Source organism: Aedes albopictus, unplaced genomic scaffold (genome assembly GCF_035046485.1).
Source record: "Aedes albopictus strain Foshan unplaced genomic scaffold, AalbF5 HiC_scaffold_6, whole genome shotgun sequence".
Classification (NCBI taxonomy): Eukaryota; Metazoa; Arthropoda; class Insecta; order Diptera; family Culicidae; genus Aedes; species Aedes albopictus.
The window spans coordinates 58,948-83,928 of record NW_026917420.1 but is presented as its reverse complement, the minus strand read 5'-3'; the positions used below and the strand labels follow the sequence as shown (position 1 = coordinate 83,928).

The window sequence follows — 24,981 nt, the reverse complement described above, 5'->3', positions numbered from 1 at the left end:
ACCACCCCCTGTATATCAGTGCACCACCTGTTGAATTTCTGAAGAAATTTGTGAAGAGTTTTCTGAAGGAATATATGGAGAAGTTTATGGATGAATCTTTGCAGAAATTAAAAAAAAAAACTGGAAAAAGAAAATCATGGAGGAACTTCTAAAGCAATCCATGTCAGACTCTCAAAAAGAAAACTTTTGTGTATTTTCTGAAGGAATCCTGGGGGAATGTCTAAAGCTGTTTTCGAAGAAATGTTTTTAATGAATCTTAGGCATTTTTTTTAAAGACAAATATAAGAAATTTCTGTAAAAATCGTTGAAGAAATTCACAAAGGAATCCCTGGATGAATTAAAAAAAAAACAAAATGGAAATTTTACTGCAATTCCGGAATTATTTCTTTAGAAATTTCTGAATGATTTTTTGTGCATATTCTGGACGTGAAGCTAATGAAATTTCTAAGGGAACACCTTAAGTCATTTTATAAGCAATTCCTGAGGAAAATTTCCAAATTATCCCTCGAGTAATTTGTTTTAACCTGCAAAAGGAATCATATACAGGGTGTTAGGTTTCTGAGTGCAAACTTTTTAAAGGGTGATAGAGGACCATGAATGGTGAAAAAAATTGTTCTACGCTTATGGTCAAATCTCAAACGTTACGTAGTTATTGAACTTCCCATGTTGTTGACTCTTATTGCCTTATCTGGCTATAACTTGAAAATGGTCAAACTTATCGCTGTTTTTCTACCCTTATTCGAAAAATAATTGAATTTTCTATCAAATGGCAACTTTGATTCGATTGGTTTAGTTACTAACTAAGTTTTCTATAGCAAATAGCTCAAAAGTAATGTGTTTTAATTTGTTTTTGTTAATTATCTTTGAAAAATGCGTAATAAGTTTAAAATCCTTTCTTAGGCAAGGCTGTGACCCTTGTTCCACTCTACAATTCGTTCTTTGACATCAAACATCTATCTCTTATCGTTTTCTTGCAATTTTGATTTAAACATCGCATTTCAGATCATACAACGCGACTTTCAGGGTAAGCACTTTTTTGCGCACTGTGCCGCACATTTAAATTAAAATTGCAAGAAAACGATAGGAGCTAGACATTTTTTGTCAAAGAACGAATTGTAGAGGGGAACATGGGCTACAACTTTGTCTAAGACAGAACTTTAATTTATAACGCATTTTTTCAAAAATAATTGACAAAAACTAATTAAAACACACTATTTTGAGCTATTTTGCTCTAGAAAAGTTAGTTATTTAACTAAACCAATCGATTCAAAGATGCCATTTGATGGAGAATTCAAAAATCTTTCAAATAAGGCTAAAAAAGCTGCGATAAGTTTGACCATTTTAAAGTTATAGCCAGTTAAGGCAATAAAAATCAAAAATATGGAATTTCAATAACTACACTGAGGATACTGCAACTCCGAAAATCATACGAATCAACTATGATTTTTTGCCACAAGAATTTCTTGTGAAAATCATAGTAACGAACTTCGACGCTTCGGAAGTTGAAGTGGTTAGAAGCCAATAAAAGTTTTGTTGTTGTTTTAGCAATGGTGTTTCATAACACATCTTATGATTTTCATACGATGCTTCTTATGAGATTTTTCATACGACAAATCTTATGGATTTCGCATTTCAAAGTATGAAAAGCATACGAGAACTATGAAATGATGAAAAAAATAAAAACTACTGGTTCATAAGATGTAAACTATGGAAAACATACGAACAGTATCCTCAGTGTACGTAACGGTTGAGATTTGACTATATGCGTAGAACAATTTTTTTCACCATTTATGGTCCTTTATAAACCTTTAAAAAGGTTGCACTCACAAACCTGTATATATTTAGTTTTTTTTAGAAAAATATCTGAAGAATCGTAAAAAAAAATCCAACGGATACCGCAGACACAATAGGGCCTGTCCAGAAACCCAGAAACTGCGTGGATTTCTAGGGTACGAAGTTTATAGACAGCGTCTGATTTCTGAAATAATCATCAGAGTGTTACGTCTGTGGGTCGTCACTGAATCTGAAAGGCTAAAATCTTGACTGAAAAAGAACTGTTGAGTTGTTGATAGTGCATCATTTTTTTTATTTTGAAGACGCAAACCATGTATATTGAGGGGCATGTGTTTAAAATTTGAGCTATTTACTTTGCAAATTTAATCCTACTAAGATGTTAGGATTTCCGCACCACCATGACGTAGTGCACGATCTGCGTGGCTGTCTGGGTCATATTGACCCCAACATTCTACTAGGGTTAAAAGAAAATACAGTCATAAGCAGGTGTTGTACGAAACTCCTGTACGCATGATATGCATAAAGGTTTAAGCATAGCTCATTTTGTTGCTCATCAATATATATCCCGTTCCCGTACACTCAATTTCAAACTCAAAATTCTATTTCAAGCGTGAGCTCAACTACGTGCCCCATTAAGAAAATACCACCCCCATTAATCATCATCATTTCCGCTTTTCTTCCATTCTCCCTATGCCTCTTCCAGATGACAGTGTCCAACGCGACGCACGTCACCCTGCGGAATGTTGGCTTCAATCTGTCCGGCAACTTTACCTGCGAGGTGACAGCGGACGCACCGTCCTTCTACACCGGCGTGGCCACCAACGTCCTCACCGTGGTCGGTAAGTATCAAAGTATCAGTGCGGAGTGGTTGCCTACCGACCTACGCATTTTTGTCACATCACACGGGGAATACACACCACACCTCTGGTTTAGGACTAGGTATACTTGGGAAAACTTTTGGTCACCATCTTGTGCCTTGGACGGTGGGTGTCCAACGTTCTGTGTTCGTTTCATGATCTTGCCGGACAAAAAATAATTGTAGAAATACAGTATATGCTGATGATAGCTATGTTGTGCTCAAGTGAGGCCCCGAAGCACAACAATACGTATAAAAGTAAAACAACAATACTTCCAATTGTCACGAACATGCACCATTTTTATCCGGGTCATCCCCGTGGGAAGCCCATTTGGCGCCAACTTGATGTCGTCGTCCGTCGTCGTCGTCAAGCGCCTCATCGCGTCCTCTTCGAAGAGAAGAGCCATTAATTAGTTTGGCTTTTTCGCTGCTTGAGCACTTTTTCAACAGGCTCGGCTCCGGCTCCGGCTCCGGCTCGGTTTCAAGTGGCCACCCAGCCCATCCCCATGCTCCACCAGGGAGCCGGCCAGGTGAAATATCTCGTGTTGAATGAGTCACGACAACGGCATGGCGGTGGCAGCCACGCCGATAAGAGAGGAAGATGAAGTGCGGCGAAAAATTGCCCCCATTTGAATCTGTGAAAGCGAGAGCCATCCGTCGTCGGTCGCTGGCTGGCTGGCTGGCTGGCTGGTCGCTCGCGCTGTCATCCTCCTCCCACCATCGTGGGAAAGCCAGGTGAAAATTTATGTTCAACAGCACTCGGAATGCTAATGGGTATTTTGGGACAGCCTAGCGATACGTTTTTCTTCCGTTTTGTGGGGGACGGGGACATAATTGCATTAATCTGGGGCCTGTGATGCATGGGTGGTCCGAGAGGGGGATGCGAAAAGTGCTTTTTAGATGGCGTTCTGTTTTGGGACACGAGGCTTTGGCTAAAGAAAGAACAAGCAACGTGTAGGTAGACGTTCTTAGCAAATGTAACGGTATGAGAACTTCATCTTATGTCCATTTTCTATAGAATCTGGCCTTGGCTGACTTGACAAAGAAAGAAACACACTCTCTGTTCATAATTGAACGATTTGCTTTTTTACGATGGGCATCCAGAAATGAAGTTGATAGTCTTGACATGAACTCCTACATTAGTAGTCGACGATCTGCAAAAAGGAATAGCATATAATTTTTATTAAGCCAGTTAAGAAATTCTTCGTGTTAGCAATTTTTAGTCGTTAAAAAATATATCTTCAAGGAAATTAAGAGAAATTATTAATGACCTAACTATAACTTTTTACACTGATACAGTAATCTCACGTTTGCTTAATTAGCGTGTGGTCATGGTTTCGTTTCCAAGACTAAACATTTGCAATTCTTCTTCAGTTGCTCTTCCTCCCAAGTGCATCTGACACTGACCCTCCTTTAAGCCAATAGCTCTAGCAGACCCGGATAGTTAAAAACCGGCAAGTGGCCACTTAAATGTAATGGACTCTAAATCAGATTGGAAAAGAAACAGACTCTCTGTTCATAATTGAACGTGCTGTGGAGCGAACCTGCTGGGATCGTTAAAGCTCCTGACTGTAACGCCGAAGACCTGGGGTTGAATCCCACTCCCGAAACTATTACTCTGGAAGATTCCTTTCTCTGGAAGATTTTCAAGCATCTCTATGGAAGCTTTTCAAGCTTTTCGTTGGAAGCTTTCAAAGGTTCTCACTGAAAGCTTTCCAAGTTCTTCGCTGGAAGCTTTCCAAGCTTATCGCTAGAAGATTACCAAGATTATCGCTAGAAGCTTTCCAAGCTTCTTGTTCGAAGCATTCAAAGGTTCTCGTTGAAAGCATCCCAAGCTTTACGTTGAAAACTTTCCAAGCTTTTCGCTGGAAGCTTTCTGAGCTTCTTGCTGGACGTTTTCCAAGCATCTCTCTGTAAGCTTCCAAGCTGTAAGCTTTCCAAGTTGTTCGCTGAAAGCATTCCAAACTTCTCGCTGGATGCATTCCGCGCTTCTCTCTGGCAGCATTTCCAGCTTTTTTTTCTGAGAGCTTTTAAAGTTTCTCTGTGGAAGCTTTCCAAGCTTTTCGTTAGAAGTTTTCAAAGGTTATCGCTAAAAGCTTCCAGAGTTTTCGCTGAAAACTTCCCAATCTTTTCGCTGGAAGCTTTCCAAGCTGCTCGTTGGAAGCTTTCAAAGGTACTCGCTGAAAGGTTTCCAAGCTTCTCCCTGTATGCTTTCTTAGCTTCTCGCTGGAAGCTTCCCAAGCTTTTCGCAGGAAACTTTCCAAGCTTTTCGCGGGAAGCTTTCCAAGCTTCTCGCTTGAAGTTTTCCAAGCTTCTTGCTGGGAGCTTTCCAAGGTCCTTGCTGAAAGCTTTCCAAGCTCCTCGCTGGAAGCTTTCCAAGCTTCTCGCTGGAAGCTTTCCAAGCTTCTCGCTAGGAGCTTTCCAAGCTTTTCGCTGGAAGCTTTCCAAGCTTTTCGCTGGAAGCTTTCTGAGCTTCTTGCTGGACGTTTTCCAAGCATCTCTCTGTAAGCTTCCAAGCTGTAAGCTTTCCAAGTTGTTCGCTGAAAGCATTCCAAACTTCTCGCTGGATGCATTCCGCGCTTCTCTCTGGCAGCATTTCCAGCTTTTTTTTCTGAGAGCTTTTAAAGTTTCTCTGTGGAAGCTTTCCAAGCTTTTCGTTAGAAGTTTTCAAAGGTTATCGCTAAAAGCTTCCAGAGTTTTCGCTGAAAACTTCCCAATCTTTTCGCTGGAAGCTTTCCAAGCTGCTCGTTGGAAGCTTTCAAAGGTACTCGCTGAAAGGTTTCCAAGCTTCTCCCTGTATGCTTTCTTAGCTTCTCGCTGGAAGCTTCCCAAGCTTTTCGCAGGAAACTTTCCAAGCTTTTCGCGGGAAGCTTTCCAAGCTTCTCGCTTGAAGTTTTCCAAGCTTCTTGCTGGGAGCTTTCCAAGGTCCTTGCTGAAAGCTTTCCAAGCTCCTCGCTGGAAGCTTTCCAAGCTTCTCGCTGGAAGATTTCCAAGCTTCTCGCTGGAAGCTTTCCAAGCTTCTCGCTGGAAGCTTTCCTAGCTTCTCGCTGGAAGCTTTCCAAGCTTCTCGCTGGAAGCTTTCCAAGCTTCTCGCTGGAAGCTTTCCAAGCTTCTCGCTGGAAGCTTTCCAAGCTTCTCGCTGGAAGCTTTCCAAGCTTCTCGCTGGAAGCTTTCCAAGCTTCTCGCTGGAAGCTTTCCAAGCTTCTCGCTGGAAGCTTTCCAAGCTTCTCGCTGGAAGCTTTCCAAGCTTCTCGCTGGAAGCTTTCCAAGCTTCTCGCTGGAAGCTTTCCAAGCTTCTCGCTGGAAGCTTTCCAAGCTTCTCGCTGGAAGCTTTCCAAGCTTCTCGCTGGAAGCTTTCCAAGCTTCTCGCTGGAAGCTTTCCAAGCTTCTCGCTGGAAGCTTTCCAAGCTTCTCGCTGGAAGCTTTCCAAGCTTCTCGCTGGAAGCTTTCCAAGCTTCTCGCTGGAAGCTTTCCAAGCTTCTCGCTGGAAGCTTTCCAAGCTTCTCGCTGGAAGCTTTCCAAGCTTCTCGCTGGAAGCTTTCCAAGCTTCTCGCTGGAAGCTTTCCAAGCTTTTCGCTGGAAGCTTTCCAAGCTTCTCGCTGGAAACTTTCCAGGCTTCTCGCTGGAAACTTTCCAGGCTTCTCGCTGGAAGCATTCCAGGCTTCTCGCTGTAAGCATTCCAAGCTTCTTGCTGGAAGCTTTACAAGCTTTTCGCTGGAAACTTTCCAAGCTTCTCGCTGGAAACTTTCCAAGCTTCTCGCTGGAAGCTTTCCAAGCTTCTCGCGCTCTTCTGGAGGGACTCAGGGACAATCCCTGGAGGGATTCCGGGAGAATCCCTGGAGGGATTCCGGGAGAATCCCTGGAGGGATTCCGGGAGAATCCCTGGAGGGATTCCGGGAGAATCCCTGGAGGGATTCCGGGAGAATCCCTGGAGGGATTCCGGGAGAATCCCTGGAGGGATTCCGGGAGAATCCCTGGAGGGATTCCGGGAGAATCCCTGGAGGGATTCCGGGAGAATCCCTGGAGGGATTCCGGGAGAATCCCTGGAGGGATTCCGGGAGAATCCCTGGAGGGATTCCGGGAGAATCCCTGGAGGGATTCCGGGAGAATCCCTGGAGGGATTCCGGGAGAATCCCTGGAGGGATTCCGGGAGAATCCCTGGAGGGATTCCGGGAGAATCCCTGGAGGGATTCCGGGAGAATCCCTGGAGGGATTCCGGGAGAATCCCTGGAGGGATTCCGGGAGAATCCCTGGAGGGATTCCGGGAGAATCCCTGGAGGGATTCCGGGAGAATCCCTGGAGGGATTCCGGGAGAATCCCTGGAGGGATTCCGGGAGAATCCCTGGAGGGATTCCGGGAGAATCCCTGGGGGGATTCCGGGAGAATCCCTGGAGGAATTCCGGGAGAATCCCTGGAGGGATTCCGGGAGAATCCCTGGAGGAATTCCGGGAGAATCCCTGGAGGGATTCCGGGAGAATCCCTGGAGGGATTCCGGGAGAATCCCTGGAGGGATTCCGGGAGAATCCCTGGAGGGATTCCGGGAGAATCCCTGGAGGGATTCTGGGAGAATCCCTGAAGGGATTCCGGGAGAATCCCTAGAGGGATTCCGGGAGAATCCCTGGAGGGATTTCAGGAAAATCCCTGGAGGGATTTCAGGAGAATCCCTGGAGGGATTCCAGAAGAATCCCTGGAGGGATTTCAGGAGAGTCTCTGGAGGGATTCCAGGAGAATCCCTGGATAGATTCCAGGAGAATCAATGGAGAATCGTTGAAACATCTTTCTGAAACCCTTCTGATGGGATTTTGTCATCGATCTAAGGACTTTTTTCTTTTTGATGTAGACACCTGTAAGACTTTCTTCTAGGATTCCTGCAGGACCTGCTTCCGACTTTTTATAGGGGTTTCTTCTGGGATTCATCCAGCAATTCATTCCATGATTCCTAATGAATTCTTTACATGATTCCTCCAGGAACTCATTCAGCGATTCTTTAAGGAATTTCTTGTGGACTTTATTCTACGAATCATGTTGGAGTCCCCGCAGATCTTTATTCTGTGATTACCCCAGGAGAACATTCTAGGTTTTCTCCTAGAATATTGTCCGGGATTCCTCCAAAAATTGCTTTCGAGATCTCTTCAATCAGGATTTTTTTTGGGAGTTTCTCCAGAAGTTCTCCCAAAGTAGCTCCCAGAACTCCCTCATGTTTTCCTTCAGCCGTTCCTTCCAGGATTTTCGTCTGAGATTCCTCTAGGAAAGCCTACCGAGAACCTTCCAAGAACTCTATAGAGAAATCTTTCAGGAGTTTTTATTTCGGCATTCATTCTGAAATTTCTCACTGGTTCCTTCATAAGTTTCTTTCGGATGAGCTTTCCGAACTTCTGTGTAAGTTCTAGCTCGAAACCAAAGTAAGATTCATTCCTGGATTCAATAAACCACGATCAGATGATGAACGGGAAATCTAATTCTTCAATTACTTGCGCTCTGAAACAGCGTCTTTATATCACCAGGTCTCAGTCAATTCTGCCTTCCAAGTAGGTCCCCGACTACTATGACCGTTTCTTCTCGTTGCCCCCAACCCCCCCCCCGTAACTTGACAGATGAGCTCAGTTTCGCGTACCTACTTGCAAATCGCAGATGTCGCTACTGTTCGTAAGCAACGGGTCCTTCCTTCACTGACGCAACAATTTTTGTCCATGCGAAAACATCTTTTTGTTTCGTGGTGAGTGGAAGCCAACAAAAGGCTTGCGCTTCGAATCAAAAGGACGTATTCAACAGACGTGCAAAAACTAATGTTCATTAAATTGAAATTATTTTGATTTTTCTTTTTGGTGTTGTAAAAAATGTTATAAAACACATGTTTAAACGGTCTTCCATATTAATTGGTGACTGTGCATGCTAGACTCGGAGTTTTCGAGCGACGGGTGCTAAGGACGATCTTCGGCGGTGTGCAGGAGAACGGTGTGTGGCGGAGAAGAATGAACCACGAGCTCGCTGCACTTTACGGCGAACCCAGCATCCAGAAGGTGGCCAAAGCCGGAAGGATACGGTGGGCAGGGCATGTTGCAAGAATGCCGGACAACAACCCTGCAAAGCTGGTGTTTGCAACTGATCCGGTTGGCACAAGAAGGCGTGGAGCGCAGAGAGCACGATGGGCGGACCAGGTGGAGCGTGATCTGGCGAGTGTTGGGCGTGACCGAGGATGGAGAGCTGCAGCTGCAAATCGAGTATTATGGCGGCAAATTGTTGGTTCAGTATTATCATGAATTTGATGTGAACTAAATAAATGAATGCATGCTAGACCAAACCGATGAAGATCAAACTCGAAAAAAAAATCTGCAAATGATTATTTTTAACTTCCATTTTGGATTGGCCACCAGATATGTAGCTGTAAAATGTTAGCACAAGTAACCTAATTTATTACTTGCTGGTGCTTAATAACCGCGCTAGAAGAAAACACGAGTTTCTTATTAATTTTATAAAAGCCGACCATTTTGCCTTTACTTGTTTTATAGATATAATTTTCGCTTCTAGTAAACAAATTCATCATGCCGCACTTAATTTGCATTCACCTACAACAAAAAAACGGAAACAACAAATGTTTAATGTTTTAATATTTTTTTTCGGTTTGTTATTGTCGGTTTTCGTCCTTATCAAAAGTAGCGCTTGCCGCTTTGAATCTGACAGTACCACCAGGACCAACATTTTTAGGTACGCTGACGTTGTTCGGCAGCTGTCAAGTAGCTCCCGGGTTGGTTGCCCCTAACAACGAGCACATGTCTCGGGACACCGAAGCAAATAATCTACTTATTATTTTAGAATAACATTATCAGTTTCCTACATTCTGCAGATACTTCTCTCATGACTTTTCCAGAAATTCCATCAATTATTCCTGGTCTCCTTCAGAGTATTCTTCTTAGTATCCTCCAAAAGATTTTTAAGGACTCTGCCAGGAATTTCTTCTTAAATTCCGAGACTTTTCAGAATAGAATAAAAATTGAATTCCTCAAAGCATCTTTTTAAAGTTTGCCCCTTCCGGATTTCTTGGAATCTTTTATGCATTCCTACTTTGTTTCCTCCTAGAATAACTCCAGAAATTCCTCCCAGGACTCCGCCGCAAATTCCTCCAGGAATTTTCTTCAGAGTTCCTCATGGAACTTGCCCCGGGAATCCTCCAAGAATTGCTCCCGGAGTTCTTCCAGGCATTTCTTCAGGGATTCCTGCAGAAATTCCTCACGGGATTCCTTCAAAAATTTCCTTTATTGATTGCTTCAGGGATTTCCCTAGGAATTCCTTCCAGGCAATATCGCCGAGATTCTCCAGGAGATCGTTTTGAGATTCTTCCAGAATTTACCTCTGAGATTTCTTCAGGAAACTCTTCCAAGAAATCGCTTCATGATTCCACCTGGTGTTCTTTGCTAGACTCTTTCAGAAATTCCATCAGTACTCTAACAGCTTCTTGCTTGATTCCTCCAGGAATGCCTTTCTGAATTTCTCTTAGAGTTTTCTCCAGAATTCCTTCAGCAAATCAGTTTCTGCCAAAATTTATTGAAAAAATCCTTCAAAAATTTCTCTATAAATTCTTTTATTTTTTTTTTCTAAAAAACCTGCATCAATATAAGAAGGATCTCACAGAGATGTTTTGGTTTAACTCCAGGATGAACTATAGATATCATTTTTTTCAAAATCCCGGAGGGTCTGGAGATTCGGTGACTCTGTGAGTAACTACGGAACGAGCTCTTGAAATAATGACGGAAGGAACTCTCGGCGGATTCAAAGAAGGAATTTCTGGAAGTATCTCTAAAGGCTTTTCTGTAGAAATCCAGGAAAGATTTTTTATGAGGAATCTTGGAAGGAGCTCTTGAGAAATTGCGGTACGAACTATTGGGGGAAAGCCTTCATAAACTCTTAAATGGGTCTCTTTATGGAAGCAGGGATTCCCGGGAGGAAATTCTGGAGAAATTCCGTCAGCAACTCCTGAAGAAATCCCACAAGAAATTCGTGGAGTCCTATACGAAACGCTTGGAAGAATCCACGAGTGAACGGCTGGAGGAATTCCGAGAATAGTTTTTGAAGGAATCTTGAAAGGAACTCGTGGAGAAATCTTGAATAGGAACTCTTGAAATACTGTCGGAGAGAATTCCGAGAAAGATCCATGAAGGCACTCCTGCTGGAATGTCGGAAACTCTTGGAAGATTCCTGGAAAGAAATCTGAAGGTACTTCCGTAGTAATTCCCGGTAGGAATTCCTGGAATTCTAAAGGAATTCCGGAAGAAATTCTTGGAGGAATCTAGCAATGAAAACTTATAAAAGTTCCGGAAGGAGCCAACCAGGGAGAATTACGGAAGGAGCTCCTGCAGAAATCTTGTTAAAAACTCCTAGAATAAACTTCCGAAAGAATCTTGTAAGAAACTCCTTGAACAATCCCGTGTAGAACTTCTGGGAAAATATCGAAAAAAAAATCTTTAAGAAATCCTAGAAGAAATTTGTGTGAATTATGGAAAGATTTGTTATTCCTTCATAGGATAAACTCAGAATCTCTAAAAAATATACTAATGCAGAGATTTTAGTTATAAGTCTGAAGTAGCCCTTCTGTGATACCTGGCTGGGGCCTGAACCACATGCTTTGTTGTCCTTTGTTTTCCTTTTGCTTCGGAGTTAACACTCGTGAGGACGTGCCATTGTAGTCGTATTCGGCGCTAATAATTCGCGAATTTCCACCTGCTATCGCCCATATCGTCTCGGAAATACAAAGGAAGTGGCGCGTGAACTCCAGGGGTGGTGAGCTCTTTCTATATTGTTTCATACCTAATTTTTTGCATGATTTTAGTTTAGAGTGGGTTTGAGTACGTGCTATTCGATTTCTACCCAAATTGATCAAGTGGTGAGTTCGTTTCATGCTATTTTTCTTTTATGTTTTTTATTATTCAGCAATCGGCATATTAATCGAAACATTACTTGCCCGAGTTTAATACATAGTAACAAATTCAATAATCGCAAGGTACAGATAAAGTAGATGGATCAGGTGCTTTTCCGTCCCAGACGCCACATTACCCAAGCCGAGCGCTCTTCAGGGACTTCACATTATTCAAACAATAAAACCTTCATAAAGCCCTTCTTCACGATCACGAGAAATGATAAGAAAAGTGCCAAAATTGAGAGCACTTCCGCTAATAAATTACCCTCTTTAAGGAACATCCGCTTCAATTTCCCTCCCTCTTCGGCTTCAAAGCATATTGAGAGAAGCGGATCTTCACCGCCTTCGACCCCTATCTATCAACTAAACCGCTCACCTTGGCAGAAAGATAGCTGTAGCTGGTAAAGTGAGGCCGCCGGCCGCCCCGTCTGAAGAAGATTCAAAAATTGCCAGAAATTGAAAAGTTTTCCATATTTCGCTGCATAGCGCTTCGCGCATCACTCTTGCAGAGTTCTTTCCTCCAGCCCGCAGGATAAGGATGATGAAATGGGAATCTATTATCAGCTCATTTTGTGCTTAACTGCCTCCAGCGCATTGTGCTCATGAAAAATTGAGCAGGTCAATTTGAGGGAAGATTATATCGGCATTATCTTGATTAGAGCTGGAAAATTATTGTGACAAAGGGTGTAAGCTCAAAGGATGTGTGTTGATTCACGCAAATTAACAGACAGCTACAAGCGCTAATCCAATTACTCGTACGAGTTATGTGCGGCTACTGTGGCAATGGCCATTGTAATTAAGTTGATCGCTCTTCAAAATCCACTTAAATGACACCGGCAGGCACACACACCCATCAGTCCAGTCCAGTCCAGTGCGGCGTCTGGGAGCGAGTGTTTAGCTCATTTACCTACCCGGGCACTATTCCAGCAAGCTGTCACCATCATTAATCCGGCATTTAATATGAGGGATGTACTTTAAATCGCTCTGCTGAGAACTTGAGTCGTCGGAAAGGTACTTTCCAACTCGAACCGACTCAACTCGACTCGACTCGGCTGCACTATCGGAGAAAGGGAAGTCTGAGAAACTGTCCTTAATTTATCAACCATGGCATAATTTATCATTTTCAACGTGGCACCGGCGGCGGTAGACAGGATGCCGCTTTTGTTGTCGGTTCGCAGTGGTTTAGAAAGCCTCTCTATCTGGTTTTCGTGTGCTGTTTTTTTTTCTTTATTGGAGAGATTTTCAGCCCGAGGACAGTTCATCTCTAAATCTTCTGTTTTATATCTTCAATCTTCAATCATCAATCATCAATCATCAATCATCAATCATCAATCATCAATCATCAATCATCAATCATCAATCATCAATCATCAATCATCAATCATCAATCATCAATCATCAATCATCAATCATCAATCATCAATCATCAATCATCAATCATCAATCATCAATCATCAATCATCAATCATCAATCATCAATCATCAATCATCAATCATCAATCATCAATCATCAATCATCAATCATCAATCATCAATCATCAATCATCAATCATCAATCATCAATCATCAATCATCAATCATCAATCATCAATCATCAATCATCAATCATCAATCATCAATCATCAATCATCAATCATCAATCATCAATCATCAATCATCAATCATCAATCATCAATCATCAATCATCAATCATCAATCATCAATCATCAATCATCAATCATCAATCATCAATCACCAATCATCAATCATCAATCATCAATCATCAATCATCAATCATTCAATCATCAATCATCAATCATCAATCATCAATCATCAATCATCAATCATCAATCATCAATCATCAATCATCAATCATCAATCATCAATCATCAATCATCAATCATCAATCATCAATCATCAATCATCAATCATCAATCATCAATCATCAATCATCAATCATCAATCATCAATCATCAATCATCAATCATCAATCATCAATCATCAATCATCAATCATCAATCATCAATCATCAATCATCAATCATCAATCATCAATCATCAATCATCAATCATCAATCATCAATCATCAATCATCAATCATCAATCATCAATCATCAATCATCAATCATCAATCATCAATCATCAATCATCAATCATCAATCATCAATCATCAACCATCAATCATCAATCATCAATCATCAATCATCAATCATCGGGAATAGGAAGCCATGAAAATTTCTCACTTATGAAATTTCCAAAGAATTTTCCTACAACTCCATACAGAATTCTTCTATAACTCCCAAGAACGCTCCTATATTTCCAAAATTTCGTCTCAGAGTTTTCCAATAATTTTCAGCGAATTCTCTACGAATATCTTACGGAATACTCCTCGAATCTCAACTGAAATTTCCAAGAGATCATTCCAGAGCTCTCCTGGTATTCCACATAAGATTCACAAAAAAATGCCACGAAAATCAGCTGTGAATAATTCTTCAAGAATATTCGACAATCTCCTGGAGCTCCCTTTGGAATTCTCTTGAAATTCTATATGGAATTCTACTTGAATTTCCCACGAAATCTTCTTTCACTCCCCAAGGGAATGCTGCCAGAATAACGTACGGAACTTTTACGATTATGGAACTGCGCTGGAATTTCCTTGGGATTTCTTTTCAGAACTCCTGAGAACTTCTATGCGCAACTATCCCATGAATGTTGAAGAAATTATCTCAGTTTCCCAGGCAGATTCCCCAAGAATAACAGGGAGGTTAAGCTCAGAACTCAACTAAAATTCTTTTAGAATTTCTTTGGGGAACACTCAAGGGAACACTCCAAACATTGCAGAGGAAGCTCTTTTAGAGAGTCATCTTAAAATTCGAAGAAGAAGAATCATCATTCAGAATGATCCACTGTTGATGTTCTGAAATTGGAGAATTTTTCACAGATTTCTAGAAGAAAGCATCTCAAAATTCCAAGAAGAATTTTCCCAGAATTCCATAGCGAATTCTTAAGAATACTAGAGAAAATTGTTCCGAGCTCCAGTAAGAATTCTATTAGAATTTCATAAAAGATTCTCCCACAAGTCCAACTGGTATTCTATTAGAACTTAAGATATGTATTTTCAGCGATTATTCTTCAAGAGTACCAGCAAAAATCTCTGTAAGGATTACAGCGGGAGTTGCTCCAGACTTCAATAGAAATTCTCTAAGAATTCCAATGCAAACTCCCTCAGAATTCTACGAAAAATCCTTCAAAACCTTATATGTTTAAAATTAAAGAAAAAAAATCTTTCAGGCTTCTAGATAAAATCGTCACAGTATTCAACGAGAAATCTTTCAGAATTTTAGCTGTAATAAATACTATAGGGTCATTAGAATTAGAAATTGTGGAAATTTTTTAATTGATCCCAGATTTCAACGGGAAATCTCTTTGAATCGCAGTGCAAGTTGTCTTAGAATGCTGGAGCAAATAATCAAAAAAGAAAAATCATTTTCCGATTTTTTTTTTCAAATTTCTGATGATTCTTTCAGAACTTGCTATTCTTAGAATCCTAAAATAAAACCTCTCAGAATTCTATAAATAAATATTTCAGAGATCCAACGAGAATTCTTTTAGAACTCACCAGTAAATTCTCACAGAATGCCGGAGCAAATTCTCTCATAACTTCCGAAAGAATACTATAAGAAATCCAGAAGGGATTTTCCCACAGCTCCAGAGGGATTTTCATTAAATTTTTAGAAGAAATTTTCTCGGAATTTCAGTGGATTTTTTTTTCAGAGTAGCAGCGCAAACTCTGTCAAGGTTCTACCGAGAATGGTCCAAAACCACAAAAAAAAAAATCTCTCAGAATTCAAGGTCAAGGTCTCTCAGAACTCAAGAGCAATTTGTCTCAGAATTCCAAGCCAAATATTTTTCCTGATTCATTTTTTGAAATTTCGGAAAATGTTTTAAGATCTTTCTAATCTTAGAATTCCAGAAAAAAGTCTCTCAGAATTCTAGACAAATTTCCACCGAGATTTGTTCAGGATCCCACAACTTATTATCACAGAATTCCAGAGAGAATTCTCTTACAATTCCAGAATTTTTTCTCTTGTAACTCCAGAAGGGTTTCTTCCACAATTCAAGAGGGTACTCAATCAGAACTTCGGAGGAAATTTTATCGGAATTTAAGAGAAACATCTTCCAGAATAGCTGTAAAAACTCAGTCGGGATTCCAGCGCAAATTATTTCAGATTTCGAAAGTAATCATGACAGTGCAAGTTCACTCAAAATTCTGGAGCTCATTAACTCAGAATTCCGAGAAGAATTCTCTTTCAGATTATATATTAAAAATTTCTAAAATTTCTATCCGATTCTTATATTCCTTGAGTTGTACAAGAGAAGCTCTTAGAACTCTAGAAAAAAAAATATCTCAGAATTCAAACGAAAATCGAATATTCTCTCAGAACTAAACAGCGAATTCTCAGAGGAATTCAAAGAATATTCTTTTGAAATTCTAGAAAGATTTTTTTAGAACTCTGGAAAGGATTTTCCCACAATTCCAGGGGGTATTCTGTTAGAATTTTAAAGTACATTTTCCCGGAATTTTAATGAAATTTCTTCCAGAGTAGCAGCGAAAACTTTCTCAGAATTCTAGCAGGAATTCTCTCAGAATAACAGTGGTTTTTCCCGAATTCCAGCGAGAATATTTGCATTATTCCAGCAGAAAATCTTTGAAAGATTCCAGTGAAAGTTCTCGCAAAACTCCAAGAAGAGTGTTGGAAGAATTTCTGAAAATTCTTTTGAAGCCTTGTATTTTTAAAATAACGAAACTATCTCGAAAATCTGGTGGAAATTATCTCAGAATATCAAGAACAAACTTCTCTTAATTCCAACAAAAAATCGCTCAGAGTTCCAGAGCAATTCTCTCAGAAATTCCGAAAGAATTCACTGAGAATTCCTGATGTGACTCTTTATCAATTACAGAAGGTATTCTGCTAGAATTTCAGAGATAATTTTGTCGGAATTTCTGTCGAAATTCTTCGAGAGTAGCAGTGGAAACGCTGTTATAGTTCCAGGAGAAATTGTACCAGAGTCAACGGGATTTCTCCAAAAATCCTAGTTCAAGCCCTGTATGAGTTCTAGGAAAATGAGAATCCCTATTAACATGGGACAACTATGCTGAACACAAGAGACGAACCAGTCAAGGGCTGAGACAAATCAATCAATCAATCGATATGCTGAACTCGGCCGATTGTAGACTTTCCGTTATTACTCTGACAACTTCATTGAGTTTTTTTTTTATTTCCTCTACTAATTCTTTGGAAATTCTTTCCACAATTTTTCGGCAATTCTATTGAGAATTTCTTTAGTATGTTTCTTTGAGTTTTTCTTCGGCAATTTCTTTGCAACCTTTCTTCGGCAATAGTTTTGATAGATTTTGATTGGTTGAACTTGCTCATGGATTTTCTACGAAAAGTCGTAATCAAATGTTTTGGAAATTGTATCCGCTGTTCTACTTTTTTTTTCTGGAAAAATTGATCAAACATTTTTTGAGAATTTTTGCGGTGTTTTGTTCGGATATTTCTTTAGAAGCTCCTCTGGGAAAAATTTCAGCATGTTTATCGGAAATTACCTTGGGATTGGTTGATTTTCGACCGTCTTGATAATTTATGGGATTTTTTTTGGCGCTATTTCGGTCTTCGGGTTTCTTTAAAAAACAATTATCTTGGGAATTAGTTTGGTAATTATCTACCAAATTTCCTAAAACTTCCTTCGATAACTTATCTGGCATTTTTTCATTCGTTTGGTTATTCCTTCATTAATTTATCAAAAACTCATTTTGAAACTTACCTGGCATTGTTTTGTTGAATCGATATGGTCAATCCCACTGGTAACGCTTTCGGAATTTCTTTAGAATTCTATTTGCAATTTGATGAGATGTTTTTTCGGCAATATCTTTAGAAATTCCCCTATGACTTTCTCCGGAAGTTCTTTCATCTTTTGGGAGTTATCTCAGTTTCATAAGAAAGAGTTTAAGAAATCGTTGAAGGGATACCTGAGGAATACATTGAAGGAATATGGGAATGAATTCTCGAACGAATAACTTGAGAAATTTTACACAAAATGGGCCATGAATTTCCAGAGGAGTTTCCAAATATATGTTTGTACCATGTTCAAAAGGAATTACTCTAGGATTTTCCAAAGGAATTGCCAGATCTGCAAGGGATTTTAAATTGAAATCCAAAGAAAATTTAACTAATTTGCCGAATAAATTACTAAAAAAGTTTCCTCAGGTAATGCTTTCGCAATTTCTTAAAAAAAAATAAAATAAAAAGGGTGTCTAATGCGGGAACCAATAAACTTTTCCGAGAAATTTCAGGGTGTGGGTTCTTGAGAAATCTGATTGACCTTTGAACAATCTGTTGAGCAGTTTTTAAGCAATTTCTTTTGAAATTCCTACGGCAATGTCTTCGAATGTTGTCAAGCAATTATGGAAATTTCTTCGGAAATTTCTTTTGTTACTGCATCGCAAATTGCTTTAACAATTCCGGTTGACTGAATTTCGAAAGAAATTGTCTGAAAAATTTCTTAAAGGATGACCAGTAAACTTTACTAAAATATTGTCGAAAGGATTTCTGAGAAGTACACCGAAGAAATTTGGGAAAGAACTCTCAAAAGAATGACTTCAGAAATTGCCAACCAAATTGCTTAAGGAATTTTCAGAGGAGTTGCCGAACAAGTTTCTTAAGATGTGTTTGTACCAAGTTCAAAAGGAATTTCTAAAGGATTTCTCGAAGGAAACGCTTTTAGAGTTTTTGAGTGAATTGCCAACGAAATTCTCGAAGAAATTGCCAAAAGCAATCCACAAAGGAATTGTGGTTTTCAATGGAATTTTCGATTGAAATACAAAAAAAAAATCAAAAAAAAAATATCAACTTATTTGCGAATCAATTTCCAAAAGAATTTCCTCCGGAAATGCTTTTGCAACTTCTTAAGAACTCTTTTGGACATTTAGAAATTCTGTTGAGCATTTTTTATGCAATTCCTTTTGAAACTCTTTCGGCAAAGCCTACGGAAATTTCTCAAGCACAAATTTCTTAATAAGTACGGCGATTCAAATTGGAAATTCCTAATTTTTATAATAAAATGTCTGAGTAATTCCCAAAAGAAAATACAATGTGATTAACAAAAAGATTCTTGAGGAACACGCTGAAGGAATTTGGTAAACTTCTAAAAAAAACATGAGAAAATTTCGACGGAATGACCCAAGGACTCTCCAGAGGAGCTGCCAAAGAAGGATACTTTTGTGCCAAGTTCAAAAGGAATTACCAAATGGTTTTCCAAAGCGAATGCCTAGAGAATTCTCAAATAAATTTCGACGAAATTTCAAAAAAAAATTGCCGAAGCAGTTTCTAAAAGAATTTTCATTTGAAATCATAGTTGAAATGAAAAGAAGTTACAAAAAAGGCAAATTCAAAAAAAAATGCAGAAAAATGGCAACCAATTTCCGAATTAACTCCCGTAACAATTTCCTAAGGATCTGCTTTTGCAATTTCTCAAGAACTATTTTTGACTCTTTGAAAATTCTGTTAAGCATTTGTTATGCAATTTCTTTCGAAATTCCTTCGACTACGCCTTCAGAAATTGCTTAAGCATTTTTTTTAATATTCCCTAAAGAGTTTCTTCGGAAATTTCTTCTGTAATTGCATCGCAAGTTCCTAACAAACAGTGTGAGAAAATTTCAAGAGAACGGCCGAAAGAATTTACAAAAGGGTATTTCTTAAGAGTTTCTGAATAAATTGCCGATGAAATGCTCAAAAGAGTTGCCGAAGCAGTTTCCAAAGGAGTTTTCTTTTGAAATACAAATAAATTGCTAAACCAATTTCAAATAAATTTTTGAATAAATTCCTGAAAGATTTTTTTTTCAGGAAATCCTTTCGCGATATCTTATAAAATCATTTGGATTTTTGGAAATCCTATGAAACATTTGTTATGCAATTTCTACTGAAATTCCGTCGGCAATGCTCTCGGAAATTTTTCGAGAAATTTTTGGAACCTTTTTTCGAAATACCTCAAACAGTTCCTTCTGTAACTGCATATTAAATTTTTTAGGTAAACCTGATTGGGAGTTCCTGAATTCCGAAGAAATTGTCTAAGAAATTTCTATAAAAATGACCGTAAGGATTTTCAAAGAGATTTCCGAATGAGTTCCTGAGGAATAATTTGGTGCCTTTATGGAAGGATTTCTCAAAAAAATGCATGAGAAATTTCCCAAAGAAGTGGGTAAAGAAGTTAATGAAAGAGTTGCTGAAAAAGTTTCTTTAGGCATATTTGAACTAAATTCAGAAGAAGGTACCAACAGATTTTTCAAAGGAAATGTCTAAATAATTCTCAAATAAATGCACTAGTAGATTGCCGAAAAAATTTCCAAAGAAATGGATTTACGATCAAAATGCTACATGCTCAATCATGAATTAAATATTCGGTATTATCAAAAAAAAAACATAAACGGTGACCTCGGTAGCTTAAGGCTTCGAACACCCACTGTCAAAAACGTATACAAAAGATAAACAATCAATTTTAACTGTTTTCAGATGTTCTAGTTTCGTCAGAAATTATCCTCCCTGGTTATTTAAAATTTAGTGTGTAAGAAATTACAGATGAAACTTCAATTAAATTTCTTAATAAACTCCCAAAGGCGTGACAAGAGGAACTCCTGAAGAAATTGCCACAGGAATTCGCAATATTTTTCAAGAATTTTAGGCGATCAATAACACAAATTAAAAAAAATCCAAGGGAATAAGAGATTAAAGTACACAAAAAGAAAATTGCCGAATAATATTAAGAGTACACATTTTTTTTAAACATTGGAATTCATTTCAAGATGCGATTTTTTTTTTTTTTGAAAATTTGTGTAGCTATGTAATCCACGCGAATAAAAAAGTCTGATAGCAATTCATTTTAATTGTTTTTTCGTGAATTTTGACTGGAAATTGATTTATTCTTCGAACTGGCTTCCCCAGTCTAGGCAAATTCAAAACGACTGGTTTTGTATTGCCCGACGTTTCGGCCTTGAAAAAGGCCAAATACACAAGGCCGGAATATCGGGCAATACAAAACCAGTCGTTTTGAATTTCCCTAGACTAAGAAAAGTCAGTTCAAAAATTAAATTTATTGTTTTTTTTTTCTCTTTTCCTTTTTATGACTTCTACCCAAATTCTTTTAACTCTGTTTTCAATCATTCCTATTTTGTATTCCATTTCGGCCGTCTCTATTATATTTTCTGTTTTCATTTTTTTTTATCTTCTGCTTTATGTTTTCTTTCTTCTGTCTTTTATCTTACATTTTCTGTCTTCAATTTCTTTTTCTTTTTTTTACCTTCTACCTTTAAATTTCTATGTTTTGTTCAATATACTCTGTCTTCTATATCCTGTTTAATTGTTTCATAATCTATTTTCTTATTCTCTACAATCCATCAACATTTTATTTTCAATCTTTTGTGTTACATGTTCTGCTAGGACAGCTCAGACTTTAAACATGTTAAAAATTCAAAGCTCCCATTTGATCATTACAATCCTTGGTGCCAAACTAGAGTCCTGTCAAATATGTTTATTGGGAATTACTGTGGAGAGAATTCTCCATAGTAATTCCCATATAAACCTATTTTGCTTTTGGGCCACCATTAGGGGCTGTCCATAAACCACGTGGTCATTAGGGGGGGGGGAAGGGTTCGGCCAATAACCATTTTGTATGGAGAAATTAAAATTTTTGTATGGACTAATGACCACGCGGGGGGGGGAGGTTGAAAAGTCCCAAAAAAATGACCACGTGGTTTATGGACAGCCCCTTAAATAACCACCGAAATGGCTGAAAATTTGACAGGACTCTAGTTTTGCATCAAGGATTGTAATAAGCATATTGGAGCTTTGAATTTTTAACAATTTTAAGGTCTGAACTGCCCTAATGTTCTACCCTCCGTCTGTTATTCATTTTCAGCTTCCATTCCCTGCTCTTCAACTTATTCCATGTCATCTCTCTTGGTGGTGACGTATGTGGCTGTCATATGGTCGGCCCAAAACAGTTATAGGTGATACAGGCGTGTAAATATCTCTATCTTCATCGTTTTGTCAACCATTTTTTTCCTGCTTTCTCAGATCTTTTTGTTATTTGGCCTCCATGTCTTCCTTTTCCCTGTCTGTTTTCCCTGTCCTTCCTGTCTTATTTGTCCTTTCTGTTTTCTGTCTTCACCGTTCGCTCCATATTCTCTGTGACTTATTTTTTTTCTGTATTTTCTATCGTCTTTGTTTTCTACTTTTTTGTGTATTCTGTCTTTCCTCTCTTTATTTTAATTAAACTTCTGAGTCAGTTATTTGTATATTTTATCATACTTGCTCAATGTTCTTTTTGTTTCTTATGTGTTCTTCGTTGTGTTCTCTGTTATTTTTACTTTATATTCTCAACCTCAACTTCAACTAGACCTCAACTCTATTTCCTCTATCTTCTCTGTTTTTTGCATTCTTTGTCTCTTCTGACTTCACTTGTCTTTTCTATCTTTTATTATTTTCTATGTTCTGATCTTCTATGATTTTTCTGTCTTCTTTATATTCTCTACCATCCCTTTGAGTTCTTTATTTTGACATTCACTATATTCACTTATCTCTCTCCTTTCTCCTATTCTGCTTGCTACTTCTGTTTTCTTTTTTCTTTTTTGTACACTGCCTTTCTAGACCACTGTCCCTATCTGCCGTGGAACCGGGATGCTACCGTTGAAGGGTTGGGGAAATTTTCGACTACCGTCACTGGGTCCGTCCCTTATCGATGATGCATACGCTAGGAAGCACCAGCACCGGTGCATTCACCACCACGCGTTTGTAACAGTTTAATGAAATTCTATAAACACCCCTTTCATGTGTGGAGAGCTGATGGTGGCGATGGTTCCCAGTAGCTATAGCTATGTATGGACGGATTTCCCTAGAAGTGTGCACACTCTATCCCAGGCATATGGATATACCAAAACACAAATTGGGGAAGTGCTCGCTTCGGGATTGGGACGTTCGTAGGATGTTCAAGTTTTGTAACAACTTCTAAAATAAGTGTTGAACGGGAAAAAGAACCTTAAGCCCTTTTAAAGGAATTATGTTTCAGTAGAGTTTTAGAATGTAAGCACCAGTTAAAATACTATCTTGAAATAAAATTGAAATAAAAAAATGAAATGAATAAAAGTTTTATGGGATTTCTATGCTAAATAGTGTAAGTGGTGAACTCTTTCCATGCAATTTTATTTTCATGGTTTTGTGTGAACTATGAATCATTTCAAAAACAGTACTTATGGATCTTTTTGCAACAAGATATTCCTCGTTTACAGGATTTTAATTAAACTTTAGCTTACTGAAAGTTACTAACTACATGTTTGCGTTTTTTGGCACTGCCGGCTCTGTTTGTCAGTCAATGGATGGGAGAATTCATACCGTCCATGTTCTGCGTAGTAGCAGTGAATGAATATTCTGAAAGAAGAGCTCTACCGATAAGCAACGGGTGGCGATGTGTACTCGTCACTCCAGATAATGGGGACGACACATTTCGAACAACAATAATAGCCATGGTACCTACCTAGAGATGATGAGGCACGATGAATTTTCAGTTGCTTCTTGGAATGGAAATTCCCGTTCAGCTCTTTTGCAGCGTGACTCGGTACTGAGTTTCCGATTGAGAAATGGATATTTTTGATGAATGGTCTACAATCATAATGAAATGAAAAAGCTGGAGAAAGAAATGTACCCTCGACCTACTTTTTTCTCAATATTAAATTAATATTATTAATTAATAAATAATAAATAATAATAAATAATAATAAATAATAATAAATAATAATAAATAATTAATAAAAAGAATGGACTTTACTCAAAACACATGTTTATTCAATATCATTACACAACTATAAAATCTGATACCCCGACCTATTCTTACTCATCCTCCACGGCATCTAATTTTGGACAAGGCGGTTCACGAAAATTTCTCGGATAAATCATCCCGTGCTGGTAAACAGCTCTCTTGGTCAAATAGGCAATAAACGCCTCAATGGTGTCCTCGTCCAGCTGAGATCCTATCCCGGGCAGCACCGGAAGCATGCAGCTGTATTCGACCATTACGTCTGCACTCCTTGTCAACGAGCGCCGGCGCATCAACTCCATACACTTCACATTCAGAGGATCCGTTTGGGTTGCAACTTCCGGAGCAGGCTCGTCTTCTTGCTCTGGTTCTGCTTCCTCAACAACTTCCACCAGCGTCTGAAGTTCTGGTTCTACTGCCGATGCTCCCTCTTCAGCTTCTTCGTCCTTTGCATCATCGTCGACCACTTCAACGGTTGGATTCGAAGGAGTTTGCTCCACTTGCGCTTCTGGGTCCTTGTGAACCAACCCCAGAATCATGTTCTCAGAAATGCGTGCATCCAGTAGGTTGTTATCTACCTCTATACCACTTGCTTCGAAGATCGATGTAATCTCCCGGCTACGATTCCGCTTCTGATCTTCGATATTCTCCCCGGCTGCCTTGAAACTCTCTCCCACAAAGAAGTGGTACAGTTCGTTCAAGTCCTTCACCTGCAACTCTTTCTTCTCCGCTTCCACCAGAAACTCTCTCAACGTTTCGAAATCCTGCGGGGCGATTTGTGTCTCTTCATGACTCTTCCTCTCAACAAAGCTGGAAATCGACTTAACCGAGAGTTCACACTCGCCGTCGATGATCGCTTCGTCCACCATGCAGATGATTCTGGACAGAACTTCGTTCGCAATGCGAGTCGACGACGAATAGATCGAGCTCATCCTCGAGCGCACCGAAGCCGGAATCGAATAGCTCGAACGACGTCGCCCGAGATCAGCTTTCAAGAACTCCGCCTCATCCTCACTCATATCCGGCTCTGGACTACGATCCAGTTTATGGGCTCCGTGTAACTCAAAGCTGTCGTTGGAGTATCCTGCCACAGAACCTTCATCCTCCAGAGACGTCTCCTCAATGTAGTTGTACGACCGATCCCGACTGGCAGTTTTCGAGAACAGGTAGAGCAGTAACCACGGAGGTCCCATGTCCTTCAACAGCTGCAATCGTTCAGCTTCCATCAACCTCTCGAAATCGTACTCCGGCAAGCTCTCCTTCAAATCTTCCAAACGCTGCGTACGCTCCTTCGCCCGCTCCAGCTTCTCCTCCGAAACACTCACCGAGCTCAGCTGCTGCTTCAACTTATCGTCGTGCAATTCGCCCAACAGCACAATCACGCTCTCGAAGTCCGGTGCCCGACGAAGCACCTCGTACGGATCCGTCTCATCCCCGACAAACTTAAAATCCGAATCCAGCCGGGATGGAACATCCGACTTTTCCGAGAAGCGGTCCTCCGTAAAAAGTCCTCCGTCGCCTTCGGTCAAGGTTGTGGCCGATGGAACATCCAGACCCTTCAAACGAAACGAAAT

The 24,981-nt window shown here is 39.5% G+C and overlaps 1 protein-coding gene across 1 annotated transcript in view; it reads right to left on the bottom strand.

Annotated features, from left to right (window-relative positions):
• Positions 1 to 23,416: 23,416 nt before the first annotated feature.
• The window catches only part of LOC134284710 (uncharacterized), a 33,602-nt gene continuing 32,037 nt past the window's right edge, over positions 23,417 to 24,981 (bottom strand). The window contains exon 7 of the mRNA XM_062843865.1: positions 23,417 to 24,963. Within this exon, the coding sequence (XP_062699849.1) occupies positions 23,482 to 24,963 (1,482 nt within the window). The 3' untranslated portion in view covers positions 23,417 to 23,481. The remainder of the gene's footprint in view (positions 24,964 to 24,981) is intronic.